Source organism: Rattus norvegicus, chromosome 13 (genome assembly GCF_036323735.1).
Source record: "Rattus norvegicus strain BN/NHsdMcwi chromosome 13, GRCr8, whole genome shotgun sequence".
NCBI lineage: Eukaryota > Metazoa > Chordata > Mammalia > Rodentia > Muridae > Rattus > Rattus norvegicus.
Window position 1 is genome coordinate 49,745,003 of NC_086031.1, and position 15,164 is coordinate 49,760,166.

General features: G+C 51.0%; 1 protein-coding gene and 1 pseudogene across 1 annotated transcript; both read left to right on the forward strand.

The window, feature by feature from the left end:
- Positions 1–3,086, forward strand: Phlda3 (pleckstrin homology-like domain, family A, member 3). Its single transcript, NM_001012206.2, has 2 exons — positions 1–762; positions 2,425–3,086. Exon 1 carries the CDS (start codon positions 320–322, stop codon positions 695–697), a length of 378 nt encoding a protein of 125 aa, NP_001012206.1. The 5' UTR covers positions 1–319; the 3' UTR covers positions 698–762; positions 2,425–3,086.
- Positions 756–14,289, forward strand: Rpl11-ps12 (ribosomal protein L11, pseudogene 12; annotated as a pseudogene).
- Positions 14,290–15,164: the final 875 nt, after the last annotated feature.

Consider the following 15,164-nt stretch of genomic DNA (forward strand, 5'->3'; position numbering starts at 1 on the left):
ATGTAAGGGCACATCCCGCCAGCAGCCGCCCAGCGCGCAGACTGAGTGCAGGGGAGCGGGCGTGCGGACGGAGAGGCTCAGGGCACCCGGTAGGAGTTCGGGGAGGTCGGAGCGGTGCGCAGGGTACGGAGCCGGCGGCGAGCGGGTAGCATCCGCACGCGCATCCCGGGTGCCGCTGTCTGCAAGGCGGCCCCGGCCGCAGGCTCGGCTGGACAGGGAGCAAGGCCAACCAGCCCCAGGGCGCGAGAAGCCGGCGTTGTAGAGCCGGGAGAGCCGGGACCGCCGCAGCCTCCAGCGCTGTGGGAACCTCGGGGCGCCCATGACGGCGGCGGCGACCGTGCTAAAGGAGGGCGTGCTGGAGAAGCGCAGCGGCGGGCTGCTGCAGCTGTGGAAGCGGAAGCGTTGCGTGCTCACCGAGCGCGGGCTGCAGCTCTTCGAGGCCAAGGGCACGGGCGGCCGGCCCAAGGAGCTCAGCTTCTCCCGCATCAAAGCCGTGGAGTGCGTGGAGAGCACCGGGCGCCACATCTACTTCACGCTAGTGACCGAAGGCGGGGGCGAGATCGACTTCCGCTGCCCCCTCGAAGACCCCGGCTGGAACGCTCAGATCACCCTGGGCCTGGTCAAGTTCAAGAATCAACAGGCCATCCAGACTGTGCGGGCCCGGCAGAGTCTTGGAACTGGGACCCTCGTGTCCTAAACCACGAGGCATACCATTTTATCCACATGCCCCCCTCCCACCTCCGTGCCCAGAAGACATGCCAGGTAAGTCCCAGAGCACTGAACCCTCTCTCTTCTAACTCCTCTGCCCTCTATAGAAAACCAGGGGCTTTATTTTCTGCCCCAAAGCTGGACGATCTTAGTGGGGGGTTGCTGGGAGCAACAGAGAGTAGGATCCCAAGAGGATGTGTTTAGGAAGCCTGGGCCCTTGGCCAAATGAGCAGAGCAGGCCTTTCCCTAGGTCGCCAGGCAGGAAGGTCCTTAATGCGACCCAAGTGTTGGAGAAGAAGGCGGGTCCTAGGAGAGAGAGCATGGGTGGGATAGGCCTCCTGGGAGATTGGTTCAACCCTGAATCATGTTCACCCAACACAGGACTCCTCCTGCGTTGTATGACTCTCTTCCAGAATGAATGCATGTTGAAGCATTTAATCGTTGAACTGCGGTGAAAACTCACCACCGTGTAGTTATCGAAGGAGTTAGATGCGTTTGCGAACAAAACCATGTTGTCCAAGGTTCCCACCTGGGGCCTCAGTGGAAGGTTGGGCTGAGCCAACTCATTCTTGACAGTGGATTTAGGGTGCTAGGGCTGCGCTATCAGGAGGATATGGGAGCAAGAGATGTGGAAGGTGGGATGTGCTGACCAAGGCATGCTGGGCCAGCGGAGGATAAGCTAGAAGAGGGGATGGGTGGCTGAGAACAGGATGGGACCATGAATTATTATTCGTGATGTCTTAATCCTCCTTGAACAGTAGGCAGAAGGTTTCGGGTGTGTGTGTGTGTGTGTGTGTGTGTGTGTGTGTGTGTGTGTGTGTGTGTTGGGGGTGGTGTTGGTGTTGGTTTGTGGTTAGAATGGCTCAAGGGAGGGACCAGGAATAGAACCTAGAAGCCATGGCACTTAGCCTTGTGCCCTCTTCCCTAGATACTACTCCCTCCCCATGGGAACCGGAGCTGGGTCAAGGAGGGGTTTATATAACTCTGCCCTTACCTTCTCCAACGGATTCTTTGGTCCCTCTGGGCCCAACTACACCACCCACAGTACCTCACCCCCACCCAACACCCCATCCCCCGTTTCCATCTCCAGCAAACAGAGCCTAGGTGTTATCTAATGCTCCAGCCCCTTTGAGACTCCTGTTTGCTGCCCTACCCCCACCCCATTGTAGGGAAGCTGGATCTAAAGTAGAAGCAAACTCACTGGGCTAAGAATGGGTCCACCTTGATCCTCTAGGACTCAGGGTGGGGCTGGAGGAAACAGTTTCCACTGGCCACAGTATGCTATCTTGTTATCAGCCTTCTGTCTGTCTGTTTCTTCTCTGTGGATTCCCTCAATCCCTGGTCAAAAGTAGTTGGGGGGAAAATGTGGCCTGAACATTCACAGACCTCTTTTTTTCTTGTCACTATTTCCCAAACAGTGCAGTTTAACAACTATTTCTATAACGTGCCATTGTGTTTGGTATTAAAAATAATACAGAGATGACTTCGAGCACGTGGGAGGTCTGCATAGGTTATATGCGAAAACTACACCCTGTTACAGAAAGAAGCCCCCAGAATTTAGTGTCTGTGATGTGACCTGGGACCTGTTCCCTGTGGGTAACAGGACAGAGTGGCCACATTATTTCCTTCTGTTCTGGTGTAGAAAAGGTTGGGAAGAAGGCCTGGTGGGAGGCACCTAGTAAATGGACCGTCCTAACCACCGTTCTTTCTCTCCAGCTTCTCTGTCCACTTTGGTTGGTTGGGGCCTGATTACATGTGATGTGGCAGAAGCTATCAACATGTGGAAGACATACCTATCACCATGGAAGGCGCCAACTGGCCGGAGGCAGACAGCAGAAGCCAATAGGGGCTGAGGATGAAGATTCAGTTCCTGAACACTAAGACTGTTAAGGCCACAGGCCTGGCCTCAAGTATCATGATGGAGCACTTGGGCCTTACCTGGCATCAAGGCCCCTCCCACCAGTCTAGCCCTTGGTTCTGGGTTCTGCAGACTGCTGTTTGGCCTCTGGCTTTGAGACATGCCCAAAGGAGGGCTGTTCTTCCTGGTGTGCTAAGGCAGTGCCTCAGAACTCAGGAGGCCAGTCTGGGGTCCAAAAGATGACCACCCTACCTTCAGACAGCCATTGGACTCAAGCTTGTGGAGGGGGATCTGCTGGGCTGGAGGCCTGTGCCTGGGGGTCTCTTGCTGCTTAGGTCCTTTTGGGACCCCCCACCACCACCATCTGTACCCTTTCTTTGCACACTTCCTCCCTCACCTCTGTTGCCCTCTCCTCACTTCGGTGTTGGGCTTGGAGGGGGTGGGGGTGGGGTAAGGGTTGGGCCTTTACCATTTCATGCTTATTCCAGAATGAAGAGGCCCAGTTCGTGGGCAGTAACCATGCTGTCTGCTGAGTGAAATTCTTTTAACTACGGGACACCTAGGGCCTTGGAGCATCTCGTTACTCCTTCTCTAGCCTACAGGCCCTCTGAAAGATGTAACTTGAGGGGTATAGGCACTGTACCTCCAGTAGGCATGGCCTCATTGGCCTTAGGAAGGAAGGGCCCCAGTGTGACTGAAGAATGTCACAGTCCCATAGCTGACTCTCCTGTAGAAGGTTACTTTGCCCCTGCTAACCTGGGAAGTGACTGTAGTTTCTAGGTAGGCTTCTCTCCCTGTTTACAGATACAAATGCACACATTAATACATAGTTAAGACTTCCAGGGGTTGGGGATTTAGCTCAGTGGTAGAGCGCTTGCCTAGCAAGTGCAAGGCCCTGGGTTCAGTCCCCAGCTCCGAAAAAAAAAAGAAAAGAAAAAAAAGACTTCCTTGGTGAGTAAAAGGCGGGGGGGTCATTCCTACATGGGAAGCTGTGGAGGAATCATGACCTTGAGTTAGACAGAACCAGCAGCTGAGTGACCCGTGCGGCCCTTCCCAGTATAAGTATCAAGTCTCCCCTCCCTGATGGAGCAGTGACCTGCTTCAGAGCCTTTCCAGAAGGAACAACAAGGCCAAGGCAACTTGCTTCTTAATAATCTGAAGTCTCTTTAATAACCTTTTGGTTCTCATGGTTCACCACTTCAGGGTTCTCTTGTTTTCTAACCAAGATTTCCCTCTCTTGGGTCCCTCGGTCTGCAGATGTCTCATGTGGGATGAGACCTATATCTCACAATTGAATATGGGTGCGTCGTTTACATTTAGCAACAGTCCCATTTATTACCTCATTAGCCTGTACCACCCCCCTGTGGATAACTGAATCCCACCAGGTCAAAAAACATCATCTTCTGAGCCAACCCAGATCAATGCTCTAAAGGTCAGGGTTAAGCCAGCGAGCGCACTCTCATCTATTGATGATGTCTTCTGTGGGTGGGGGGAGAGTCAGCACTTTCATGCTTCAGGAATGGAGAGAAAGTTGCCACTCCTGCCTTGGTATAGCTGTCACCGGGAACGGGTTAGTTTCCCTGTCCTTGTGAAGCAGCATGTTTCCAGACTATTCCAGCAAAGCCCAAGAATCGCTGCTGGTGGTAGAGATTTAGGCTTAAAGAGATGAGGCATCAGGCACTCAGAAATGGGGGGAGGGAGGTTTATGAGCAGATGGAAAATGACATCATTCACCAAATAATGTCTCCTCTGGGCCAGGTGCTCTGCTTTCCAGTGGATGTGGAGGGACAAAAAAGACAGACCTGATTTCTGCTCTAGGAGTCCAGAGTTTAGGGACAGACAAACCAATAGCAACCGGTGCCAGCAGGACTGATCACAGGAGGCCTCAAAGCATTGGACAGTATTCCCTTGCTGCTCCGTGTTCACCTCAGAGCTGAGAGTTCATTGTGCTGCAAAGGGCAGCATACAGGCCAGGGCAGAGTGTCAAGGGCAGAGGGCGGGTGCTTACTTGGGCAATGGAGGCAGACTCTGATTTCTGATTTCTGAAGCCCCCTACTTCTCTAAACACTTAGCCTTGGTTTCTTTTTTTTTTTGGTTTTTTTTTTTTTTTTTTTTTTTTTTTTGGAGCTGGGGACCGAACCCAGGGCCTTGCGCTTCCTAGGCAAGGAGCCTTGGTTTCAAGTGTGCTTCCACTCTTGCCCAAAGGCGGCTTTGGTGTGTCTTCTTGCTAGGTGAGTCCCAAGCCATCTAAAGTGTGCCATTAGAGACCCTCTTGTGGACTTGGCACACACGTGTGGGTGGAGACTGTTACAACAGAGTGGATATTTACCAAAATTCTGAGAGCCCTGGGTTCTGGAGAACTCTTGCTGTAGAGAGAGATCTGGTGCTCCCAGAACAGGCTATTTCAAAAGACCTTTAGGGGAGGGAGCTCTGTATTCTTTTTAGGAGGGAAGGGGTCACTCCGCAAGGTTGCCCTTTCTTCTCTTGTGAATTTCCAAGAAGGAGCAAAGGCCTTCACCCTTGGAATGCCTGCTGGACTGCTGAGTAGAGCAAAAGCCCTTTGGTGACAGAGGCAGGCCTTCATGGTGCCAGCAGACTCTCGGGAGAGAAAACTGCTCAGCTGGGCCCGAGGACACTGAGGCCAGGGAGGGGCTGTTGCCACCAACTCTCCCCCTGCTCTGTCAGCCAGGGCCTCACCCGGCCTGATCCATGAGTCATCAATGGGAAAATGAGACGGGGCATGTCTCAGCTGAACAACTGGAGTCCGATGAGATGGGGTGGGGAGGCTGAGGGGAGAAGGGATGGGCTCATTCTGGTCTGGGAGAGCTGGGTTGGGAGTTGAGGCTTTGGCAAGAGTGAGCCTGTTTCAGGGAAAGAATGGAGAAGGTGGGAAAAGCCGCAGAGTCCAGAGCTGGAACTGCAGAAGAAAGGAGAGGGTGGATCTGCAAGGCACGCTGGATTGTCGGACGGAAATCTGGAGCCAGTGATAAGGCACCATGGGCAGCTGTGCCACCAGGGCCAGCATCCAAGGACCCTCGAAAGAATGCCAGGCTGGATGCCAGGCTGCCCCGAGGCTGTATAGAACGTTCTGGCTTGGGTGCCTCCGGTCTCCTGTTCCCATTTTTCCCATTTGCCCACCACAGTCTACCAGAGTGATCTTTAAAAATGCAATCAATTCTTCTGCCAGCACTAGCAACTGCTTGTCCCCTGCAATGGGAGAGGCTCCATCTTGATTGCGTCTGTCCTCTCTCTACGTGCTTGTGTTTGCACATCCAGGACCCTACAGGTAACTGTTCCCACCCCAGTACCAGTGAAGGTCACCTCACACTACAAGCCATTTCCTCCAAACTCCTCCTACACGTTTTGGTATCATGGCTCTGAGCTTTCGTGCTTCGAGACGCCTCCCCTGACTGCCCTGCCTACAGGCTAGCCTGAGTAACCACTCTTCCTGCCGTGCAGCCATTTCTTCTTTATTAGTCACACGGAATTCGATGGCTGGTTTGTATGTCTGCCTGTGCACTTGTGTCTTCCTGGTGTCCCAGATTACCCGGCACCCAGTACACCCTTAATAATCGTAATGGCAAGCGGTACATGTGTTTACTGTGTATTGGTTCAAAAGCTGTAGTGCTCAGACATCTAAAAGTGCACTTAGTACTCGATGAGAGAGGTGCTTGTCTTATAAAGAAACCGGGACCCAGGGAGACAAAGTGACTTATTCAGAGTCACAGCAGTTAATAAGTGGTGCCATCAGGAATCAACTTAGTCATGGTGGAAATCAAAGCAGGTGCCATTAACCCAATGCCAAGCAGATTACTTCTCACTGCATGAGCGAGCGCACAAACGAATGATTTAAGTCCCAGCTTTGCTGAGAGGAGGGAGCTCAGCGGTGAAGGAGCTCTCCCATGTTAAGCTCCCGGGAGTAGGAAACTTCAGAGAGCTGTCTGTGAGCTGCTGTGTCTGCTGGGGTGTTCATGGAGGAGGTGACTAGAGCCAGCTCCTGGGACAAGGGTGGGACCAGCGCTAACACTTGGGAGGCTAAGACATGTAGATCAAGAGTTTGAGGCCAGCCAGAGCTGCACAGAGGCCCTGTCTCAAGTTCCCATTCTACCCTAAAACAAAACAAAACAAAACAAACCTAGCGAGGATGGAGTCTGAAAGTAGGGGAGGATCCAGTTATTTGGGCCATCTGAAAGTGCAAGGTTGGGGCAGGAGTATTCTAGAGAATAGAGGGGCCTTAGGACAGGAAGGGACAGCAAGAACTTTGGGGGATCTAAGGAGACTCACTCCCAGCTCCAACTGTTGTCCCTATGCTTGTCTAAGATATTGTTTGTCTCAGGTTACCCCAGCCCCAAAGGCCAAGGTTCAGCAGCTCTGGCTCTTGTGTGGCACCAGCCCCAGGGGCCTCAAGACAACATGTGTAACTTTCCTGTTTTCTCCCTTATTAGCCCTGACCAGTTCGAATTCTCCACAAACCTGGACAAGTTGTTCACTGACCTTCTATCAGCCGTCCTCCTGGTGTTACCCAGAGGCTCCAAGAAACCCAAACTTGCAGGCAACCATGCTTTCGCTAGGAAGCCTTACCTCCTTTGGCAACATTTCCTACCTTCTTGGAGAAAGGGTACCAAACCTCTAACCGCAGGGAGAAGAGTCAGCAGGAGTCTCTCTGGGGTTCTCCTGTCAGCTCTCTGCTCGGCCCCTCTGCTAAGTTTATCAGTTTAACTCAACCTCAGTGAAATGTTAGCACTTAATATTCACTGCATAAAGAGATACTGGTCTGGTAGATGTTGGTTTCCAGGAAGCCCCAAGAGTTTTGAGACCAAGAATGTGGCAAGAGAAAAGCAGGCTAGGGTAGGAGGTATTCACAGAGGAGACTTCGAAGGTGGGATAGCATTCTGACCACAGGGAACATTCCAGATGAAGGAAATTGATTGTGTAAAGATGCTAGGACCAGAGAAGATGAGGTGAGACAGAAACACAAACAGGTTTGCACAGAGCCCTGGAGTGACAGCTGAGTACGGGCCAGAAGGGTCACCTGGATCACTTCTGGGAACTATGCTTTTATAGGTGTTGGGGACCATAGCTCTGCCACATACATAAACATGCATGCACCGAACACACACACACACCACACACACACACACACACACACACACACACACACATACACACACACATACACACACACCACACACACACATACACACACACACACATACACCACACACACACACACACACACACACACACACACACCCCTTTAGTTTGTTATAAAAACCATGTTTCAGCCAGGCCTAAGACCTGTAATCCCAACTACTCCAGGAGGTTGAGACAGGGGGATGACAAATTCAAGGACAACTGGGCAACTTGTCTTAAAAGTAAAGAGGAATGGTAAAGAGGACTGGTGGGGTGGTTTGTGGGTGGAGCATATGCTTAGCCTGTGCAAGGCTCTGGGTTCAATTCCCAGTACTGGAAAACAAAAACAAAACAAGTCCCAACAAACCAAAACAGGACACGTTCACTAAGGAAAAATGTGGAAGGGCTGAACGTGCCAAAGAAGAAAACAAATGTCACCTTCGTGCTTTCAGCCCGAGTGTTGTCCTTGCACTTCCATCCACACGTATTTCTATGCACACGGCTGACATTGAACATGAAACTGTTACTAAACAATTTGCCCTTTGCACGGGGTTTTGCTGTGCGTCTTCCGTTGCATGCTGGTTATTTTTCCCTCCCTTCCTCCATCCCTGCTCCCTTCCTTGTCTGTGGTGCGAGGGATCAAATCTGGGCATTGCGCATAGTAGGCAAATACTCTACCACTGAGCTTTAGCCTCCATTTTAATTTTACTCATTCATTCATTCACTCACTCGTTCGTTCGTTCATTCATTCATCCGTTTATGTGTACGGATGTTTTGTCTTCCTGCATGCATGTGCTCCACATGCATGCCTGCCTTCCATGGAAGCCAGAAGAGGGTGTTGGATTTCCTGGCACTGGAGTTATAGACATTTTGAGCCACCATGTGGGTGCTGGGAGCTGAACCTGGGTCTCCTGGAAGAGCAGCCAGTGCTCTTAACCACTGAGTCACATCTCTTGAGAGCCCCCCTTTTCCCCCTTTGGGGTGTGGAAGGCTACAGTGACCATTTCTGCTGTGTCCCCATGGTTCTGTCCACGTCGAGTTCCAGGTCCCCGTTGGAAGGTGAGCAGGATTGTACTAAACGTTGTGCTTTAGGATGGGGGGTGGTGGGTTCACCAGAATGGAGGGAGGAGGCCTGTGGGGGGGGGGGAAGGCCAGGAGCTGAAGCATTGGGCTCAAAGCCAGCAGTGGGGATGGGGAGGGGAGAGCTGGGGAGCAAGAAGGAGTGTAAGATTGTTTGGGACCACACAGTCAAGGCATTTCTGTCCCCGTATGGAGGTGGTCTAGTGGCAGTGAGAACTGTGGGTTCTCATAACCGGCCTGAGTGTGATCTTCTCTGTGCTTCATTCATATCAGCTCCGAGACTCGGGCAGGTTATCTGGCCCCTCACTGAAATGGAGGTGTTAATAGCCCTGCTTTCTAGGATCGCAGTGAGATGTAATTGAGCAAATTCCTGTAAAGTAGATAAAGCACACAGATAGCACACACTAAGTGTTTGTTTTTATAGTAGCATATTAATCCTCCCAGCAGCCTTGCTCCACCTAATCCCCATTTAGAAAACAGCACGTAATTAACACTGTAAATTAGTACCACTTACTGAGTGCTTTTACCTAATCCCAGTGCCAGCCTGGCCTTCGTGGAGTGTGCGCTAAGTTTCCTCGACTCAGTGCGAGACGAAGCTAACATCCAGAGAAGCGATGTGAGAGTCAGCGTGGCCTTGGGTGTCTCCGCTATAGTCTCCTACGTTCTCTTCACCCTTTCGCCTTTGTCTTAGCTGAGGATTCTATTGCTGTGACGAAACGCCAAGACCAAAAGCAACTCTGGGAGGAAAGGGTTTATCTGGCTTACACTTCCACAGGGTAGTCCATCATTGAAGGAAGCCAGGACAGGAACTCAAACATGGCAAGAACCTGGAGGCAGGAGCTGATGCAGAGGCCATGGAGGGGTGCTGCCTACCAGCTTGCTCATCATGGCTTGCTCAGCCTGCTTTCTTATAGAACCCAGGACCACCAGCCCAGAGATGGCACCACCTACAGTAGGCTGGGCCCTCTCCCATCAATCACTAATCAAGAATGTCCACAACTGGACCTTATGAAAGCATTTTCTCATTTGAGATTCCATCCTTTCAGATGACTCTAGCTTGAGCCAAGTTGACATAAGACTAGCCATGATACCTTCCTCCCCAGCCTTTGGATTTCCAGCTTTGAAGATGGCGAGAAGGCGTGGCTCTCTCCCATCTCCATCGTCTGCCAAGTGCAGTGCAACATTACGGCTATTGCCAGTATCTCTCACCAGGCTCTTGTCTAGAATAACTCAGAGCCCTTCACACACATCTGACATCCTCTTTCCCAGCTCCCCACCACCACCATAGAAGAGACCACAAGTAGCATGACTTGTCTGAGTGTACTGGTTACTCCCTACTTACCCAGCTGCAAACCACATGCGAGCAGCTAGCATTCCAGCAACCCTGGTGCTGTCTCATATGCCCAGGAGGGTGATTTCTCCAGTGGGCCAAATACAGACCCTTTTTGCAAAGTCTCTAGAAGAACTCCCCACCCACACACACACACACTTCAGCCTTCAAACAATCTTTGTATCGTGTCTGCGTTCCTACCTAAGGCTCTGACTCAAAGGGCCATCAGATGTGACCTGATTCTATTCTCTCTCACACAGCTTTATCATGTGATCTTACAGTGCTACCTGACCATCCCTGCTGTATTTACTGATAAAGAGAGTAAATCTAAGGCTCTGGGGAGGAGTGCGTCTTCCCTGTGTTTGGGGAAGGGTTTCCAAGTCAATCTCCAGGCTGAAATAAAAGCTAAGTGTCCTCCTCACTAGGGTGGTGGTTGCTGTGACTGGTGGCTTGCATGCATCTGGGTCAGCTGTTAGGTCAGGGGAAGGATGCCTGGCAGCACTTCTGGCCTCGGTGGCAGCTAGTCTGCATGGCCTGCTCCCTTCCACCATACTTTCCCAGTATCCATGCTGTCCCAAGAGACACTCAGAGTTCCTGTCTACAGAGCATAGAGAGAGGTCCTCTGGCTGCAGCAACCAAACCCCCGCTCCTGTGCTTAGCTGCTCCAGGCCTGGCCAGAGCCAGGTCACTGGAATGGACTCACAGCCCGCAATTATTTACTGCTCTGGGCTGGAAAAATGCAGGAAGCCAGGACCCCTGACCTCGGGCTGTACTCTGTTGGATTCCCAGGCCAGTGGCTGGCTGCATCCAAGCAATGCATAGAAGGAGAGAAAGAGGAGAGAGAGAGAAAGAGAGAGAGAGAGAGAGAGAGAGAGAGAGAGACAGAGAGACAGAGAGACAGAAACAGAGACACAGAGAGAGACAGAGAGAGGGAGACACACACACACACACACAGAGACAGAGAGAGAGAGAGACAGAGAGACAGAGAGACAGAGAGAACGAGAACTAGGGACTGTTATTAACTGGCAGGGCAGGTGCTTTTTGACTATGTGACTATGAGTGGCCATGATGCCACTGTCTCACTTCAGACACATGAGGTCTGGAGAGAGTCAGGTCAGGTCAGGGACCTTCTGGGTTCTTATTCAGACTGGTCATCACCCACTGCTGTGACCTCAGGCCCATCTCCATTCCTGCCCTGACTTGCCCTTCTTATAAAATAGAAGCTGATCACTAAAATGAGCAGAAACGGGTGCTTTGATAAAAGCACACAACCTACTGGACAAGATGTTTGTCATCCGAGTCATCAGGAGGCTGAGGCAGGGGGATTCTAAGTTTGAGGTTAGACTGGGCTACATAGTGAGACTCTGTTTAAAAACCACAGCAGCAACAACACCACAGCCAGGAATTGTTTCAAGCACTTGGAAGGCAGAGTTCAAGGCCAGCCTGGTCTACATAGAGAGAGTCCCAGGACATCTAGGGTGACATAGCGAAACCCTGACCCAATGCATGCATGTGAACACACACACACACACACACACACACACACACACACACACACACACACATACACACATTACAGCACACACAAGGTCCAAGATCCAATTCCCCACAAAACCTAAGCCACCCCAAATCAAACAAACTGCAGCGACATAGCCGAAACCTCAATAGTGATTCTGAAGTAGCCGGCTCTCAGGGCTGGTGCTCAGGAACCTGTGATTGCCAGTGGTCACAAGCAGCTCCGGATACAGAAAAGTCAAGGCTGCCATATTGCTTAATGGGGATTAGGGTCCAGGCGATTTATAGAGATTTATTGGATGAACACATCTACTCCACACACAAGTGGGCACACACACACGCATGTGTAGGCACACACACACACACACCACACACACACAAACATACCACATACACATACACTACACACACCACACACACACACACACACACCCCATATATACACACCCCATATACATATACCCCACATACATACACACACCACATACACACACACATCACATAAACACACACACACACATCCCAAATACACACACTCCACATACAGACATACACACACACACACACCACATACACAAACATACCACATACACACATACCACACACACACCACATACACACACACATCACATAAACACACATACACACCCACACACACACATATCACATACACACACACCACATACACACATACATACACACACACCACACACACACACCACACACACACACACACCACACACACACACACACCACACACACACACACACACACACACACACACACACACACTACCCTGAAGGCTTGACATATCATTTAGCTTTACACACGAGGGTTCAATGTTCCTTGGTGACTTTAACGGGGACAGCCCTTCCTGTGCTTTTGGTGTCTTTCTCTCACTGTAGGTTGTCTCTTGTGGTTTTATTTGTCAGAACCTGCCAGTGTCTAAATAGTCCCTGGAGAAGAGAGCCCCCTGGGGAAATGGGCTTCCGGTTTCATTTCCAGCTCTGGGCCTCAGTTTCCACAAGTGTTTGGAATAGGATCAGAGTCACCCTCCCTTCTAGGAATACTAAGGTCAAGCACGCAGAGACCATGTAGTGAAATGGAAACACCATGTTGTACACGTGTGCAGGAATATCATGCCAGGCTGCTGAAGGATGGGTGGTCAGAGAACAACAACCCAGTGGCTGGGAGCCTCTCCCTGAAATCTGGAAGAGCCCTCCGCTTAGCAGAACAAAAGAATCCCCATGAACTGCCAACCATCTATGTTTTGCGGGCAGCATCTCTTGTATCTCATGCTAGCCTCAGACTTGCTATGTAGCTGAAGATGGCTTTCAACTTCTGATCCTCTTGCCCCAACCTTTGAGTGCTGAAATGACAGAATCCCAGGCATAGGTCACCTTGCCTGGTTCTGTGGAGTGCGTGGAGGTGGAAACCTGGCTTAGTGAATGTTAGGCCGGCTCCTGGCATCTCCATCCCTGTGACTTGACTTTTAACCAACAGAGTGGGGTTGCTGTCACTTTTGCTGTGAGGGTCCATAGATTGTGACTTTTGTCCTGTCCATTCTGACTCTCTTTCCCTTGGTTTTGATGATACACCTATCTTACTGCCAAGGAACTGAGAGTGGCCCCAGGGATCACAAATCTTTCTCTTTAGGTATGAGGTACATTGCCTCAAACCCCTGTGTCTGGTACAGTATGAGTCCAGCAAGTAATCAAATCTCTCTCCATGGATTTGGAAGTTTGGTTTTCCAGAAACCATGCTGGCCTCCTTGTAATTACTGATTCCTGGAAGACTCTAAAATATCCTTGGGTACTAGAGCGGGAGACAGACAGGCTAGCCCAGGGTCTATATACTCATGGCTCACCCCAGAGGTAGTTTGTATTTTGAGACAGGGTCTCTCTATGTAGTCCAGGCTGACTGGGGCTGGGAGTGGGGAACTCAAGGTTCTCCTGCTTCAGCCTCTTACTTAGTACTAGCCTCCCAATTACAGACCTGTGCCACCACACCAAGCTGGCCCAGTAAGCCTGGAGGCAACATCAGTCACCAAGAGGTCGAGATCTGATACTGAAAGAGTCCAGGTCTCCGAACTCCTACTTAAGAAACACATCCATTCTCTACCATGGTGTAAGATCAGAGCGAAAAGGAGAAGCTGTGTGGGAACTTGGCATCTGCAAGCTCTGCCTCAATATCTGTGTGTGGGAGAGCGGAGACAGACTGACCCGGGCAGCCAAGGTGTTGGAGCAGCTCACAGGCTGGACCCCTGCGGTTTCCAAAGCTAGATACACCATCAGGTCCTTTGTCATCCAGAGGAAGGAGAAAATTGCTGTTCACTGTACAGTCCGTGGAGCCAAGGCAGAAGAAATTCCGGAGAATTCTGGCCTGAAGGTGCTAGATTATGAATTACGGAAAAATAACTTCTCAGACACTGGAAGCTTGGGTTTTTGGGATCCAGGAACACATTGACCTGGGCATCAAATATGACCCCAGCATTGGCATCTATGGCCTGGATTTCTATGTGGTGCTGGGTAGGCCAGGTTTTCAGAAGCACAGAAGAGGTTGCATTGGTGCCAAACAGAATCAGCAAGAGGAGGCCGTGCTCTGGTTCCAGCAGAAATAAGATGGGATCATCCTGGCGAATACATTTTATCCAAAAGGCCAATAAAATTTTCTCAGGAAAAAGAAAAAAGAAAAAAAGAAACATACATTCACTAACCGCTTTGCTAAGCATGGGCACCCTACCTTCCTACCTCAGGGGAATGCCCTTAGGACAGAGTACAGTTCCAGGGCAGGGTTAGGGTGGTGGTGACAGACTCTTCCTTGAAAAGGAAAGGACAATCAGAACTGGAAAGAATCGATGGGCAGGGGACGCTCTGCTCCATCATCCACCTGGTTAGGTGGCTGGCTGAACTGACTTTCTGTCACTACTTAAAGAAAGCCTTCCCCTACTTTCGACTTATCGAGGCTCCGGGGATGAGGTGGGGCAAAGACTATAGCCATCTGCAGGCCAAACTCAAGATTCGACCAGGCTGCATTCCTCCTGCAGGCTGGAGGGGAGAAGAGTCTGGTCTCTTTTGCCTCGAGTGGCTCCAGGTACGCGGTGGTTTATGCAACACTAGCAGTCTCTGCCTCTGTGGTCACAGTGTCTTCTGGTCTGTCTGCCGTGTCGGTGTGCCTTCCTCATTCGAGGATATTTGTGGTGGTGTTCACCCTCCACGGGGGTCATCAAAGTTATCCCGCCCCCCAGGATGCTTCATGTGTGTGATCACAGGTCTGAGGGACCAGAATATGGATATTTGAGGTTCCATTAGTCACTACCCCCAAAGGGGGCATCAAGAAAGGAGAAACATTGACAGCATTAGATTCTCTTCTGGAAACGGAAGCCTGAAGTTTGAGCTCCCTGCCGCTGATTACTGTCTCCACATGAACAGAGGCCCAGGACAGGCAGGGTCAGTTCTGTCTTTATCCATCTTGATATTCAGAGTCAGGGTGGACCCCAGGCTTCTATTTCCTGCCCCCATCTTTCCCCCTGGCGCCGCG